Genomic DNA, 15,349 nt, shown 5'->3' with positions numbered 1-15,349 from the left:
ACAATAAATAAAACCCCATTGTCAAAGGGATTTATGATCACACTGTGTGATGCTGAGGCAAGAAAGTCCGCCATCTAGTGTTCTTACCGGCCATTGCTTTGAAACCGGAGTTTTATTGCCCTATATTTGCCTTTCAGGTAACGTGGTTGGTTCTAACGCCCCAACTATGAATGTATTAGACATTCCAGCATACCGTGCTACCTTGCCCGAGTAACAAACTTCACCAATATAACTTGGGTTCTAAGATTGGGTTCATGGTTGAAGTTTGATACGTTTGATACGCCAATTTTACAATAAGTGGCGTTAATTGTAAACAGTTTGAGCAAGCTTGCCTGACAGACAACCTCACGGGAATATAACCCGCCACAAGACTACTTTACGTCCTCACAACCAGCCAATGACAGCTCAGCTACGTGTTGCAAGTGCTCGCTGGCTGGACCAATGAAACGCCTTTGTGGCTGGTTGCTAAGAGACGGGTTGTGTCCATGTTGCCGTCTGCTGAGGGTCAGAAGATATTTAGCGAGCCAGCTAAAAACAGAAAGTAGAGGTTGTTTTGCATCATTAATAAAACAAGTGCGTTTACTTACCGTGTCTGGAAGTTCCCCACTGTAATGGTGAAGTTGAGGGCGAGATGTCTGCTTGTCGGTAAGGTTTTGTAAGTTTAGCTAGTCCTCCTTTCTGCTAACCATACAAGGGCTAACGTTAGCTTCAGCTAACCAGTATCTTACTAAACCCCAGTCTAGTCAGTTCAACTTAGGCGTTAAACACTATAGATACATAAATTGTCCTCTGTCTCATACTATCCCAAACGTAACGTTACAAAAATTGTGTTTATGTTATGTATCACCATCGTCCGTGTGCAAATCGCAAAAAAATAGCTGGCTCTCCTTTCTTCAGTAATAACACTCAGATGTTGTGACAATCATTATACCACAACAAATCACTACAGGTAGTAGATATTTGACACTAAACAAAAAAGCTGGTAAATTTGTCTGTGTTTGTATATGTACTCTACCGCATAATTTGGCAACCTCAGCGTTCAAACTGCCTGACAGAGAAAGCAATGTGAATTTAATCGGCAAATATCTGTCTCTCTCTCTCTCTCTCTCTCTGTGTGTGTGTGTGTGTGTGTGTAGGAGATGCTGCAGTGGGGAAAAGTGCCCTTTGCCATATGTTCCACAGTGACCGCACTCTCTTCCAGAAGAACTACAGCATGGTGAGAGCATTTAGAACACACAGAGAAAATGAAATGTTGCCGGTTTGATCTCTGGTGTAATACTGTCATGATGACCCACAGCAAGGGCATTCAGTTCCAAATATACTGCGGTGTATGTGGAGCACCCCGCGTACCACTGTAACACTCCTTGGAATGATATACTGCATTGTATTCACATCACACAGTCACAATGGAGAAATCGGTTTGTAAAACAACTGGTCTAAGGATTTAGGGATTGGGCTGTCCTCTGAGTCGTGGACATGCCACAGGCTTACATTATTACATTCTGGTGGGGTAACTGAGGTTTTGCGTTGGGTTTGAAGGAGCAACTCTTAAAGTTTAATTCTGGCTCATTGTTAGCCCAGAAGACACAGCAGGAGGTCTTTGTTGGGCATTAGGGATGGCGAAAACTAAACATTTTCTTCACCGGTCACGAGCCTCATTAACCGGTTAAAACCGGTTAACCGTTTAGTTTAAAATATGCTACGCTATTTCAAATAACAGCCATTTCGAGCCGTGCCTGCAATTTCTCAACTCTGTCGCATCTCACACACACACACACACACACACACACACACACACACACACACACACACACTGCCCCGGCACCGCCCTTCCACTCACGTCAGGTTTTTTAAATCCCCTACAGCTCGAAAGTCCTGCAAATGCGGCGCAGAGGAGCTTGTATGTAATCAGAGGACAAATGGCTCCTTAGTTTCGAAATAGTTTGTGTACAAGCCACGTGATCGCGTTTAAAATAGTCGTTTGTCTAGCGTTAGAAGCTCATTAGAAACATTGCCACGGCTCATTTGAGAAAATGACAGCTCCGAAGAGACGCCGCTTTAGTTTGAGTGTAGTGCTAACAATAATAAAGAAAGATGATGATGATCATCACCTTATCTGTTACCACTGAAATGCAGATGTAATGTGTTTCCAAATATAAGCCCATCTTATGCGGAATATTGCCTTATAGACTGCAACAGGATACAACCAATGGATAAAACAGGCACCTTCAGAATGCTAAAACAGGCGATTAGGCTTAACAAAATTAATTGTTTGGTTCCGGTTTCCGACCGACCCTGTCAATTAATGTGCGACCCAAATTTATTTTATGAGTTTGGGGAAGAAATTATACTAATTAAATAAATAAACAAATAAAACGTTTAAGGCGAACTATAATTACATTTTTGTACAGCACTCTTGCGATGCAAGATGCCCGTTTTCCTCCAGCACTGCTGGAAGAGGACCCGATGTCGCCGCAGCGGCACTTAACTTTGCCGTGTCCAGTTTTACGGCAGCAGCAGCGTGAGGACGGCGCCTTCAAGCAGCCCTCACCGGCCAGCGAAATTACGAATCCCACTATGGCCACGCCAAGACCCGCCCTACGAAGCAGCTTGATTGGTTGGAGTTAGGCATTTCACCTCGAGTGGTTAAGGTTAGGGTTAGGGGATTGGTCAGGGGATAGGACCTGTACATGTAAGCATGGACGCCTGGCCAGTAGTAGTGTGTGAACGCTATTGAAGGGCAGGTCTTGGCATGGCCATAGTGGGATTCGTAATATCGGCACCGGCCACGGCGGCCAGCTACAGCGCTACTGCGCCGCCGGGGAGATTCAACACGTTAAACAGGGCAGATGAAACCACTCATGAACTATATGTTGTGTTTAATGTCGTTCAAGAGGATGGCAACGTAGCAAGCAAACCCGATCAAATGAAAGGTAAACGTTAGAGTGCTCTAACGTTACAGCAAGTCCCTGGGGCTCATTGGAGGTGGCTAACAGCAGTGAAGCTAATGACAACTTCACAACACAATTCATTTGGATACAAGCGTTGCATTATGGAAGATAGACGGGATTCTGAACAGCGATGCACACACACACACACACACACGAGCCGAAGTGTCTGCGTTACTTCACGCAGCACATGTAACTGGCTGGAAACGATAGCTACAGCTTATACATTATTTACTTCCGCTGGCGCAGATGAACTAACGGTACACTCGTTAACTGTAAGAAGCCTACAATAAACCCTCCATGATTAAAGAGTCAATATTTATTAATACCCACCTACCTGTTCTACAGGCAAATTTAAACATGTAGAAACCGATATTTCAGTCTGCTCTGCATGCGCTGTCCACTCTTGTTCACCGCGCTGTGCAAACAAAGCTCTACTCTGCAAATAGCGACTTTACAAACAAGCTCAAATGAAAGATGTCAGTTTGTAGTCTGTTTCTTAGTTTGCAACGAATCTTGATTTTTGGACCAACTCTTGTAAACGTAGCTGCTGTCTAAACGAACCATCCTCTCCGCTGGAGCGGTAAACCTGTGGCTGTATTATAAGACCAAAACAAATACACGTGGCTACTTAATATGCACGTGAATTAACTTTTTTTTTTTTTTAACCGACTAACAATAATTTTGACCGGTTAACGTTGAAACGGTCAACCACTGGTCAAACGGTCATCGGTTAACATCCCTATTGGGCATACCCTGACAGTGCAGTGGAACCATAATAAAGTAGCAGGGTTGCATATTTGATCATGTGCAGTTACATATTTCCAATGTACTCAATCAAACAATAATTTTAGAATTATGCAATTAATTCAAAATATCCGTTTTAATATTAGATAATTTTCCCTAAGGTCATAGCAATTGCTTTACCCAAGATGTAGTTATGTGTCAGTTGGAAATCATTAGGACTAATAATGGAATCTGATAATCTTTCCTCCTCGCAATCTTTTCAAGGACCTGCAGAGGTCTCTTAAGTCTACAACAGGAATCATCGAAGTGCAAAACAGCATAATCTGCCAATTAATGCTGATGCAGAGAAGGCCAATCTACATTATTTATGCTAATCTGCACAAGGAAGGGAACTGTGTCATTAACCTGACTCTGTGATATATGAGGTCATGGCTGCTCACTGATTCCCTCTGTCAATGTTTCAAGGGCTACTGGCTAAATGCACGCGCTATGCATGCAAGTGAGTGCAGGTGCAGTGCATGCGTTAACTTCAATATAGCGCAGCTTGCACACATTCATTCATGAGTTTAGTATTGAGCCTTGTCGCTGGTTAGGGTACAGAACAGGTTGGTGGGTAAATACTGGACAAGAGCCGTGTGTGTGTGTGTGTGTGTGTGTGTGTGTGTGTGTGTGTGTGTGTGTGTGTGTGTGTGTGTGTGTGTGTGTGTGTGTGTGTGTGTGTGTGTGTGTGTGTGTGTGTGTGTGTGTGTGTGTGTGTGTGTGTGTGTGTGTGTGTGTGTGGCTCTTGCTGTGTCAGCCGTTTTGGGGATTCTGAGGTGACAGCAACGTCGATAATTAATACAGCAGGATTCTGGAAAGCCACCAGAACAGGTACTAAACAAGCACTCATTCACTCACTCACACTGTACAACAGTGTTGACTTTCTCCATACTGCATAGGCCACTTGCTTGCTATGCTGTGCATGTCTGTTCATGTTGGACTAGTAGAGTGTTAACAAGTCTAAAGGTGCTGCAATAGTGCTGCATTTTTAATTTGCACTGGCCTAGGATATGTGCTTTCTGAACTCGGGGCAAGCCTTAACACATCTGTATTACTGCATACTATTAAAAAATATAACCATAAAAATACAATGCAATAAGACAAATTAAAAAAATGTCAAGGAATGTCACATTGAAAGTAAGAGGGAAAACATGCAGGTTAGCATGTTAGCATGTGTACCTAAAATAAAGGGATGAGCTGACTGAGGCAGCGTTAGATCAAAGTCGTGTGTCTACCAGACACCACTTTATTAGCTGAATGCACTGAAACAAATGCTCATGGGAAATTGCTGGTCACGGTCTCTGCTGTTGCTATGCAACTGTTAAAATACCTATTGAAGCCAGCCGCTTGCTATTGATATCAACTGAAATATTTTTAACTTGTTGCTCACTTGACACCAAGTGCTTTGTGTAAGACAAAATCCACCTTCCCAAACTTTAAAGTGCCCATATTATGAAAAAAAGAATCACTTTTTCTGGGATTTGGGGTGTTATTTTGTGTCTCTGGTGCTTCCACACACATACAAACTTTGAAAAAAAGCCATCCATGCTGTTTTGAGTGAGATACAGGTTTCTGAATGTGTCCTGCCTTCAGTCTCCGGGTGAGCTGGTCAAAATCTGCACGGCTTTCTACGTCACGAGCCGTGACGAGGGGCCTAGGGGGCTAACCGTTAGCATGCTAGTGGTAGTGTGCTAGCTCGTTCTCAATGGCAAAACACTGCTACAAGACACACAAATTCACCCTAATCTACAAAATAAATTGTATAGAACTACTTACATGTCCCTGTTCTGCAGGTATTCCACGCAAAGAAGTGCGCCCTCGTTTAGAAGAAGTCTCCCGGCTAATCGATCCTGCCGAAGTTGGAGAAACAGCTAGCTAGCTCATGTAATCCTTACCTAGCTATGTGTGACTGACAACAAAGATCTTACAAAAGTTGTGAGGTCTCACTCTGTAGCTAAAACAGAGACCTGACACAGGGGGAAAAGAGGAACTGCAGCAATGTGTGAGTACAACAAAAATATGGTGTTTTTTTTTTTTAATATTAAACCATGTAAACCTATCCTGATACAATCTCAAATTACAATTATGAACCTGAAAATTAGCATAATATGGCCACTTTAAAGCTGCTTACAATACATTTTTGACGAGTTATTATAACTTATTATGTATATTATACACATATAATATGTATATGTACATAGCTGGGATATGTCCCAAATGTCCCTCCCCTCTCGCTATCTCTGCTATTGGGGCTTAGCGGGATGGTTGTAATTGGTTTAAGGAAATACAAACTAGCCAGAGTGTTTTTTTTTACCCTATCCCAGAAAAGTTAGGTGGTGTATTTCAGACCATACTCCGGGCGCTGACACAGCGCTGTGGAGATAGATCTGGCAATGTAAGACTACTTTTAGGACAAAGAACGGCACAATTGTCTGTATGTTGTTTATATCATTTTGTGCATACTTACACCACTATAAACACAGCACCTAACACTCATGTTGAAGAGGTAGCAGTTTTAAGTAGTGTTAAATGTATCGGGCTGGATTTCCTCTTTTGAGATTTCACTGCAGGTGGAAACAGGGAACAGCGTGTCCTTTCCATTTAGTCGAATGTGAAAAAGAAACTGGCGCTTTGGAGAGTTTTCTGTTCTTGTGCAGACACCTATGCCATCCCTCATGTTCTTCAACTTTTGATTTTGAAGGGTAGCAGAGGCTGTCGGCCATTCTGCTCACGTCCTCCTTTGAAAATGTCAGACGGGCCGTTAGCAATATTCCAAGCTTATTTGTAACTAATAGGCCCTCATTGACATTCCAGCGAGAGGCTTCCTATGCATCTCACCAGCTCATTAGACCGATCCGGTGTGTGTGTGTGTGTGTGTGTGTGTGTGTGTGTGTGTGTGTGTGTGTGTGTGTGTGTGTGTGTGTGTGTGTGTGTGTGTGTGTGTGTGTGTGTGTGTGTGTGTGTGTGTGTGTGTGTGTGTGTGTGTGTGTGTGTGTGTGCGCCATTGGATCTTTGTTATGAACTGTTGCTGTGTATGAATCAGGTAAATGTTGGTCTTTGTGCTTTGTGTGTGTGTGTGTGTGTGTGTGTGTGCTCTTGTTTAACTATATTCGTGGGGTACAAAAGCCGGGAGTCCAGTATACTTGTGGGGTCCCGACAGCTTTGTGGTGCCAAAATGCTGGACCCCACAACTTTAAAGGGCTGTTTGAGGGTTAAGACTTTTTTTTTAGGATTAGGGTTAGAATTAGGTTATGGTTAGGAGTTAAGGTTAGGCATTTAGTTGTGATGGTTATGGTAGGGTGACCAAACGTCCTCTTTTGCCCGGACATGTCCAGTTTTTACCTACTGTCCGGGGCGTCCGGGGGGGTTTTATAAATTCATTAAAATGTCCGGTTTTCGCTGTTTTTCATGGGACCATTAAGCGTGTACTTAAATTGACTGGCACTTTGCTCAACACAATACTACGGTAGGCTACTTTGTTGTGTGACGTAATTCCCGGGAGGCTGCCTTGTGAGCGGCTCTGCGACGCGCACATACACAGGGACCAGGGCAGACAGACAGGGACCAGGGCAGACAGACAGGGACCAGGGCAGGCAGACAGGGACCAGGGCAGACAGCGGAGCAGCATTACACACAAAATGCCGAAGCGTTTCCTGCTAAAGATTTCCCACCGTGGTCAGAAAACACAGGGGAGACACTTTGTTTCTCTCACTATGACTCTAGAGTCGGTAGGAATCGCTCGCTGTCACTCTCACTTCTCCCCCGCTCTATATCACCCACTCCCCACACACACACACACACACACACACACACACACACACACACACACGCCGTCTCGACGCACACACTAGCGCACTTACAACCATAAAACAAGACTAGTGCAGCTTCACAGTTGAACTGCAAAAAAAATGTCCCACATTCCGTCCCGGTCAGGACCGGACAAGTGGGAGGCGGAGTGCACCGTGTGCAAAGCTGGCACATATGTTTCAGTGTCTTTATTATTTATCTTATTACATTGAAAAGGTATTAAGAGATATTTTGTTGAAGCTGGATTTTCTAACACAGAAGAGGTCATATTTAGAACATTATTTCATATTATTTATTTATTTTAAAAGAGAGCTATTATTATTATTATTATTATTATTATTATAACATGTTACATGTTGTTACAGATTTTATTTTATTACAGAAGTTATTTTTGCACAATTGAGGCATAATAAAGCATGTTCATTAACATCTGAGAATAACCACTGTCTGGATTTGTCTCGAGGCCAGGCCGAGTGTCCTCTTTTTTGGAAATCAAAATATGGTCACCCTAGGTTATGGCTAGGGTAAGGGGCTAGGGAATGCATTATGTCAATGACGTGTGTGTGTTTCACGGTGGCAGCGAGCATGAAAAGTATGTGTGTGTTCAAGTCTCTGTCAATTTGAGCTCAGGAGATCAGATCAATTTAGACTTTGGTGCTGATGTGAAGAAACCTTGGTTTGCTTCTTCAAGGTTACCACTGATCTCATACAAGCGGATACATTGTGTCGAAAGGCAGCCTGCAACCATCCAGTCCACTTAGGACTTCATTAGATCTCCAAGCTTGTGAAGAATGTGATAAGGCCATATTTATCATATCCTCCTTACCCTCTGCTTTTATATCCACTTTGCCCTGTATTCATTTAAAAAAAAAAAAAGAAGAAAAAGCTCAGCTACTTGTGTCTCCAACCTCTGCAGTAAAGCTCAAACAGCTACCCTTTCTTCAAACGACCATCGGGCGGACTCCAAAACCCATCTGCCACTTCAACTCTACACCTCCACCATACGAGAAAAAAAGGAGAGAAAACAGCATCTTAGGTCATTTTGGTTTGCCAAAAAAAGACTTACAAGCCACAGCGACAACTGTCAAGTTCCAAGTTCTTGGTCAGAAACATAATTCTGTTTAGGCTATTCTTTGATGATACAAACTTAAATCCAAATTTTGGTTTTATTTAGGTTTTCGCGGCTGTTGTATGACGGCTTGTACGGACAGCATTCAACATTTGAGAACAATGAAGTCTTTTGTTTAAAGTGCTCATATTATGCTGTTTGGCTTTTTCCCTTTCCTTTATTGTGTTATATATCTTTTTTGTGCATGTTATAGGTTTACAAATGTGAAAAAGCCCAAAGTCCACCCTAAAGGAACTTACCATCTCCAACAGAAAACACTGTTCACAAACTGCTCCAAACAGCTCTACTGTAGTCCAGCCTTTACTTCAGAGACGAACGTGCGTCACTTTGTAACACACGTTATAATGCTCGCCTAGCTGCTAGCATGGCACTCCCTCATACTCTGCTTCTGACTGGCTAGTAGTCCTTACCTAACCACTGAGCATGTGCGACTCCCAAAAAAGATGGAACAGAAGTGAGATGCCTCAATCTGTAGCTAAAACAGAGAGCTCAACACACAGGGTGAAAAGAGGAGCTGCAGCAACGTGCAGTACAACAAATATATGGTGTTTTTTGAAAATTAAACCATGTAAACCTATTCTGATATAACCTCTAAATACAATTAAAAACCTGATGATGAGCATAATATGAGCACTTTAAGTGGCTATAATCAATATTTTTGTATGCACTTGTATGTTATAGATGTCGCTCATAGTGACAAATCAACAGAGAATTATCATCCAACTCTCAACTTCGATGGCAATGCCACTAATCTGCCAAAAATGACTTAGAAACCACAGCCTAACTATCAGCTTTTGGTAACTGTCAAACCTCCACTCCTTTTCCATTAACAATTCAGACTCTCACTATGTCTTAATTGTCGTCACCGCTGGGCCCAAAGGGGGCTTGAATCATTCTTACAAACATACTCAATTTAATCATGACCGTGAAGCTGCTTTCAAGGCAAACCAAGCCGCTAATTAGTGATGCTTATGTTTCGACATTAACAATAAATCACATCAGACAGCTTGTTGTGCTGCTGCGTATGGTGTCAACTCTGTGACAACCAAATGTCTCTTCTCTTCTTCTATAAAAGCCACAGTAGTAAGACTGTTGGTGCTGTAAAATGCATGTTGTCAGGAACAGCTACTATATATATACATATATACATATATATATATATATATATATATATATATATATATATATATATATATATACATACATACATACATATATACAGTACAGGCCAAAAGCTTGGACACACCTTCTCATTCAATGTGTTTCTTTATTTTCATGACTATTTACATTGCAGATTCTCACTGAAGGCATCAAAACTATGAATGAACACATATGGAATTATGTACTTAACAAAAAAGTGTGAAATAACTGAAAACATGTCTTATATTTTAGATTCTTCAAAGTAGGCCACCTTTTGCTTTTTTTTGATAACTCTGCAAACCCTTGGTGTTCTCTCAATGAGCTTCATGAGGTAGTCACCTGAAATGGTTTTCACTTCACAGGTGTGCTTTGTCAGGGTTAATTAGTGGAATTTTTGCCTTTATTAATTAAAAAGCAAAGGGTTGCTACTATGAATAATCTAAAATATAAGACATGTTTTCAGTTATTTCACACTTTTTTGTTAAGTACATAATTCCATATGTGTTCATTCATAGTTTTGATGCCTTCAGTGAAAATCTACAATGTAAATAGTCATGAAAATAAAAAGGAAACGCATTGAATGAGAAGGTGTGTCCAAACTTTTGGCCTGTACTGTATGTTTATATATATATAACAAAGACATATACACACATCAACCCATTCAGCCTCCCTTTTCTTATGCTAAACAGCTATTATGTATATATTTGTTTATACGCTTATTTATGTTTACGTAATATGCTTGTTTGTGTATGTATGCACCATTCACCAAGGCAAATTCCCCCTTAGGTGTAACTTACTGTGGCAATAAAAAAACCTTTTCTTATTCTGATAAGAAAATGTAGCCGAAAATACACTCACTACAGTAAGGTACAGCAAATGGCAGATTTTATTTTTTTATAATCACATCCATAGAGTTGTTACTTACAACAAAGACTGACAGCTTTACATTACACAAACAGCATTATAATTGACATATTTGTTGTGTTTGCTTTGGCAGACAACCGGAGTGGAGCTGCTGATAAAATGTGTCAACATCCCAGAGACCACCGACAGTGTGGTGAGTCCAGCCGTTGTCTTTTCATCCTGTGTCCACCACACCGCTTTTGGGCTTTATTTGTTATTTCAAAAAGTTGCTGAAACACAGAAGGTGGGTGGTGAGAATTGGAAATCAATCACTCAGTGTGGAAGAAGTTTCCCCAGACATTTAATATAGTTATTTTCTCATCTGTATTCAGCGAGCAATAGGAAAGCATCGTAAGAAGAACATAAATGCCCTTGCCAAAGAAAATAGGAAGTTTAAAAACCATGTAATTGGACTAAATCTTCATGTTTAACACCTCTTCCCTTCCATTCCATTCTCTTCTCGCCTTTCCCCTCCAGGAGCTCTACATCATAGACTCTGCGGGGAAGCAGGCATTAGTGGAAGCCTGCGAGAAAATGGTGAGACTGCTTCTCGAGATTAGAGATTGCTTCTCTAGTTTTGCCATTTGCATGAAGTTCACTAGTGAAACTGAACATCCAGGGCTCCATCCTCACATAAAGTACAAACACAGGGGAGCTACTGAAGTATAACTGACTTTGTCACAGAAGTAGAAAGAAGTAGGCTGATGTGATACTCGGTGATGGAAGAAGTATTCAGATCCTAGAACTACTAATACCACACTGAAAAAAACCACACTGTTACAAGTAGAAGTCCTGCTTTGTTACTTAAGTAAAAGTAAGAAAATGTACTTAAAGTTTTAAAAGTAAGAGTGCTCAATGTAGAAAAATCCTCACATTTTAGAAACTGGAAACGATCAAAACAGTTCAGTCAGTCAACTAAGTGTTTAACCGTCGCCCGGGTAGCTCAGGTGGTAGAGCACGTGACCACATAAAGAGGTGTATTCCTCGACACAGAGGCCCAGGGTTTGAATCCGACCTGCGGCAGGTTTCCTGCACGTCTTCCCCCCCTCTCTCCCCTTTCATGCTGTCCTGGTGATTAAAGGTGCTGTAGGTAGGATTGGGAAGATCCAGGATTTAGCCAAAAAATTTGAACATCAACAACTTCTCAGTCCCTCCCCCCTTTTTCAGGTAAAGCCCAAAATGGTCTCCTAAGCCCCTCCCCCCACAAGGGAGAATGAATGCGTGTGCATGAGGAGTGATTGACACGCAGTTAGACACCCCCCCTGTGAGTGGTGGATTTTTGCAAATCGCACTACAGGCTGGAGGTTTTTAAATGACCTGCTTCATGTAGTTCTACTGGAACATAGGGTTAGTTTCAGCAAATATGACAGAAAGTTAGTTTTATAAGTCTTTCCTACTGCACCTTTTAAAGGCCGAAATGTCCCAAAAAAAATCATCAAACAAAAAAACTAAGTGTTTAATCATTTAATCATTTCCGCTGTACCTGTATGCTGTTATATTGTTGAGTAGTTTAATTTATAATAATGTGTTTTGTGTGCAAAAATCTTAATTTGTAAAGTAACTAAAGCTGCAGAGTGGAGTAAAAAGTACAATATTTCTCTCTGAAATGTAGTGGAGTAGAAGTAGAAAGTGGCATGAAAAGAAATGACTCAAGTAAAGTAAAAGTACTTCAAATTTGTACTGAAGTGAGTAAGTACTTGAGTAAATGTACTTAGTTACATTCGACCACTGGTGTTACTAACTCCGTTGCACTCGTGGTCTGTCCCCGTCTCCTCCTTCCCTACACTACCGTTCCATAGTGGGGTGAGCTGTCGCTGCTGTGCCTGGTTTTTGACCTGACCAATGAACAGTCGTTTGCCAACTGCAGCCACTGGATGGAGAGAGTTCGTGCTCACTGCCAAGGCCTCCACATTCCAGGTAACAACTCTTAAGGCTGTTTTGTGCTTCTGCGTCCAATCGACGGCGTACCCCCACAGAGCCCTCTGCGTCGTAGCTCATTGTGCACCTCCAAAAATGTGCAACTTCTCGTCGAGGCCTGTGAGGACTGTGATTGGTCAACTCGTCCTGTGTGTTGATAGTGTTTCAAGATTAGATTAGATTCAACTTTATTGTCATTGGGCAGAGTACAAGTACGAAGACAACGAAATGCAGTTTGCGTCTAACTAGAAGTGCAAAAACGAGCAGCCTACTGTGGGGAGTAGCAACATGCTAGTTCACTAACATCAGCTTTGCAAATAAACTCAGACATATTTTGGTTGCAATGAAGGGGTTATCCGTTTGTAAAGTGTCTATATGTCAGTAATGTTTTGAAATTCGCCATCAAGCAGTACTTTGTGGGCAGTTGTGCTAAAGTTTGCTTCCTAACATAACATAAACTGGCTGGCAGACCCCTCGCAAATAACCTCAGACTTATCAACCCCTAGCGTTAGGTCGATGCAAAGCAACCCCGACGCAGAACTCCGAAGGGGTCACAACGCCGTAGGAGCGACGGCATAGCAGCAGCATAGCGACGGCGTTGCTATGGCGTGGAGTTGACGCAGAAACATAAAACAGCCTTTACAGGTCAAAGAATTTCTCAAACCCTGGCGGACTGTCGAAAACTCTTTTGTCATTTCTGTTGTGGTAATGGACTTTTAGGCCGATACAGAGATTGGTATTCAAGAAAATCCAAAAAGATTAGATTGCAATATCAGCCAATTATCAGTTTTTAAACATTAACAAATACATTTAAGAATTTAAGAACTAACGCGTATACTGAGCTGGACATTTTACAGTTCAAATATATTTTTTTTACAGAAAGTTATTACTTTGCTGCAAACATACACCACAGTACAAACCGATATCGCTGTCATCTGTTGGTGTGTGTGTGTGTGTGTGTGTGTGTGTGTGTGTGTGTGTGTGTGTGTGTGTCTGTGTCTGTGTGTGTGTGTGTGTGTGTGTGTGTGTGTGTGTGTGTGTGTGTGTGTGTGTGTGCGCGTGTCTCAGGTGTCTTGGTGGGCAACAAGTCAGACCTGTCTGCTAGAAGGGAGGTCCAGGCGTCCGTGGCCCAGGAATGGGCTCAAAGCCAGGGTTTGGAGTACCACGAGACATCAGCTGTAAGTGTATTTCAGTTAGACAATTGTGTTCTTGTTTGACTATGTAAGTAAATTGCACCAAATGGGTTGTGTTCTATATGTATGTAAGAGCGTCACCCATCAACCATGTGTTGCATATTTGTCTCTTGCAGAAGGAGATGGAGAACTGTGACGCGGCGCTCCTCGGTTTAGCCCGGGCCTTCCACTCACTCTACCAGGAACGTCGCGAGACCATCCAGAACCTGAGTCCAGGCTAGAGTCTTCCCCAGTCACACACACACACACACACACACACACACACACACACACACACACACACACACACACACCTTGATTCAAAGAAATCCTATGTTCTTTGGTACTGTCCGTGCCGCAGGCCCTGCAGAAAAAGGCCTGTTCAGAATGATATTTTGATGTGACCGTGATTAAAGTTGTTTTTCTATGATAATCAGTGTTTAGCCGTGTCATCTCTCATCTGCTCGCTGGTGCTCTACGCACATTACCAACACTAAAATAAGACTCCAGCTCAGTGTCAGTACCTCCTCTCCTGTCCTCTGCAAAGATGGCTGTTCCGGATTTTTGGTTGAACAAAGGTTCAAGCTCACCCTTATTTATTGCCTCCTACCCTCCCATTGTTTATGTTTTCTTTTAATCTCAACGTCACTTAGTTCGTGCCCTCGTCTTTTTCCATCTCTTTCTCACTTGCTTTGTCATTTCTCTCTGTCTCACTTTCTCTTAAAGAGCCCCTATTGGACTTTTCCCATCTTTTAGTGTGCTATATAGTTTTTTCTATGGGTAATACATGTATAAAGTACAAAAAAAAAACACTTCACTCCAAATGGAGCTTTCTCTCCCACAGACAGCACTTTTTCTCAACTGCCTGAAACGCCTCGCCCACATTCCTGTTTGAAATTCCTCAGTTAGTGATGTCACTGATTGAGAAAGCCAGCCCAGTTTTCCATATGTGCTGCCCATACAGTAGGTGCTGCCTGAGCAGGCACAGCCCGCCCAGCGGCTTGTTTGAACTTGGTTGACCAATCACAACAGAGTGGGCCAGCTGACCAATCAGAGCAGACTGGGCTTTTTCGGGAAGGCGGGCCAAGAGCTTAGACAGAGCGTTTCAGGCAGAGGAGCTGCAGCAGTGGGCAGTATGAGAAACATGAAATGTTTTTGGATTATTTTTTGGGCATTTTAGGCCTTTGTTTTTGACCGGACAGCTGAATGGGGAGAGGGAGAGGGAATGACATGCAGCAAAGGGACGCAGTCGAACCCGCGGCCGCTGCGTCGAGGAGTAAACCTCTATATATGGGCGCCCGCTCTACCAACTGAGCTATCTGGGCACCCAACATGAAATGTTTTTTAAACAACAAAACATGTAAACCTATTCTAGTAGACTCCAAAATATACATATGATGCCAAAAAGGAGTATTATAGGGGCTTTATCAGTTGTCCTTCCTGCTCGCCATCTCTTCTTTTTCCAATCCTATCTCTTCCCCTCTCTCTCTCTCCTCTCTCTCTCTCTCTCTCTCTCTCTCTCTCTCTCTCTCTCTCTCTCTCTCTCC

The 15,349-nt window shown here is 42.3% G+C and overlaps 1 protein-coding gene across 1 annotated transcript; it reads left to right on the top strand.

Annotated features, from left to right (window-relative positions):
- Positions 1 to 467: 467 nt before the first annotated feature.
- ift27 (intraflagellar transport 27 homolog (Chlamydomonas)) lies at positions 468 to 14,235 on the top strand. The gene is made up of 7 exons (XM_028605676.1): positions 468 to 645; positions 1,137 to 1,216; positions 10,808 to 10,867; positions 11,191 to 11,250; positions 12,513 to 12,630; positions 13,699 to 13,808; positions 13,940 to 14,235. The coding sequence occupies exons 1-7, from the start codon at positions 612 to 614 to the stop codon at positions 14,042 to 14,044; spliced, it is 567 nt and encodes a 188-aa protein (XP_028461477.1). The 5' UTR covers positions 468 to 611; the 3' UTR covers positions 14,045 to 14,235.
- The last annotated feature ends 1,114 nt before the right edge of the window (positions 14,236 to 15,349 follow it).

The sequence above is a fragment of the Perca flavescens genome, chromosome 2 (assembly GCF_004354835.1).
Source record: "Perca flavescens isolate YP-PL-M2 chromosome 2, PFLA_1.0, whole genome shotgun sequence".
NCBI classification, from domain to species: domain Eukaryota; kingdom Metazoa; phylum Chordata; class Actinopteri; order Perciformes; family Percidae; genus Perca; species Perca flavescens.
Note: the sequence above shows the minus strand (reverse complement) of the source record. Positions and strands in the feature narration are given on the sequence as shown.

Coding starts and splice junctions, on each gene's coding strand:
- ift27 (XM_028605676.1), top strand. CDS start 612: ATGGTGAAGTTGAGGGCGAGATGTCTGCTTGTCG. Junction 646..1,136: donor GGCGAGATGTCTGCTTGTCG/GTAAGGTTTTGT, acceptor GTGTGTGTGTAG/GAGATGCTGCAGTGGGGAAA. Junction 11,251..12,512: donor TGGAAGCCTGCGAGAAAATG/GTGAGACTGCTT, acceptor ACCGTTCCATAG/TGGGGTGAGCTGTCGCTGCT.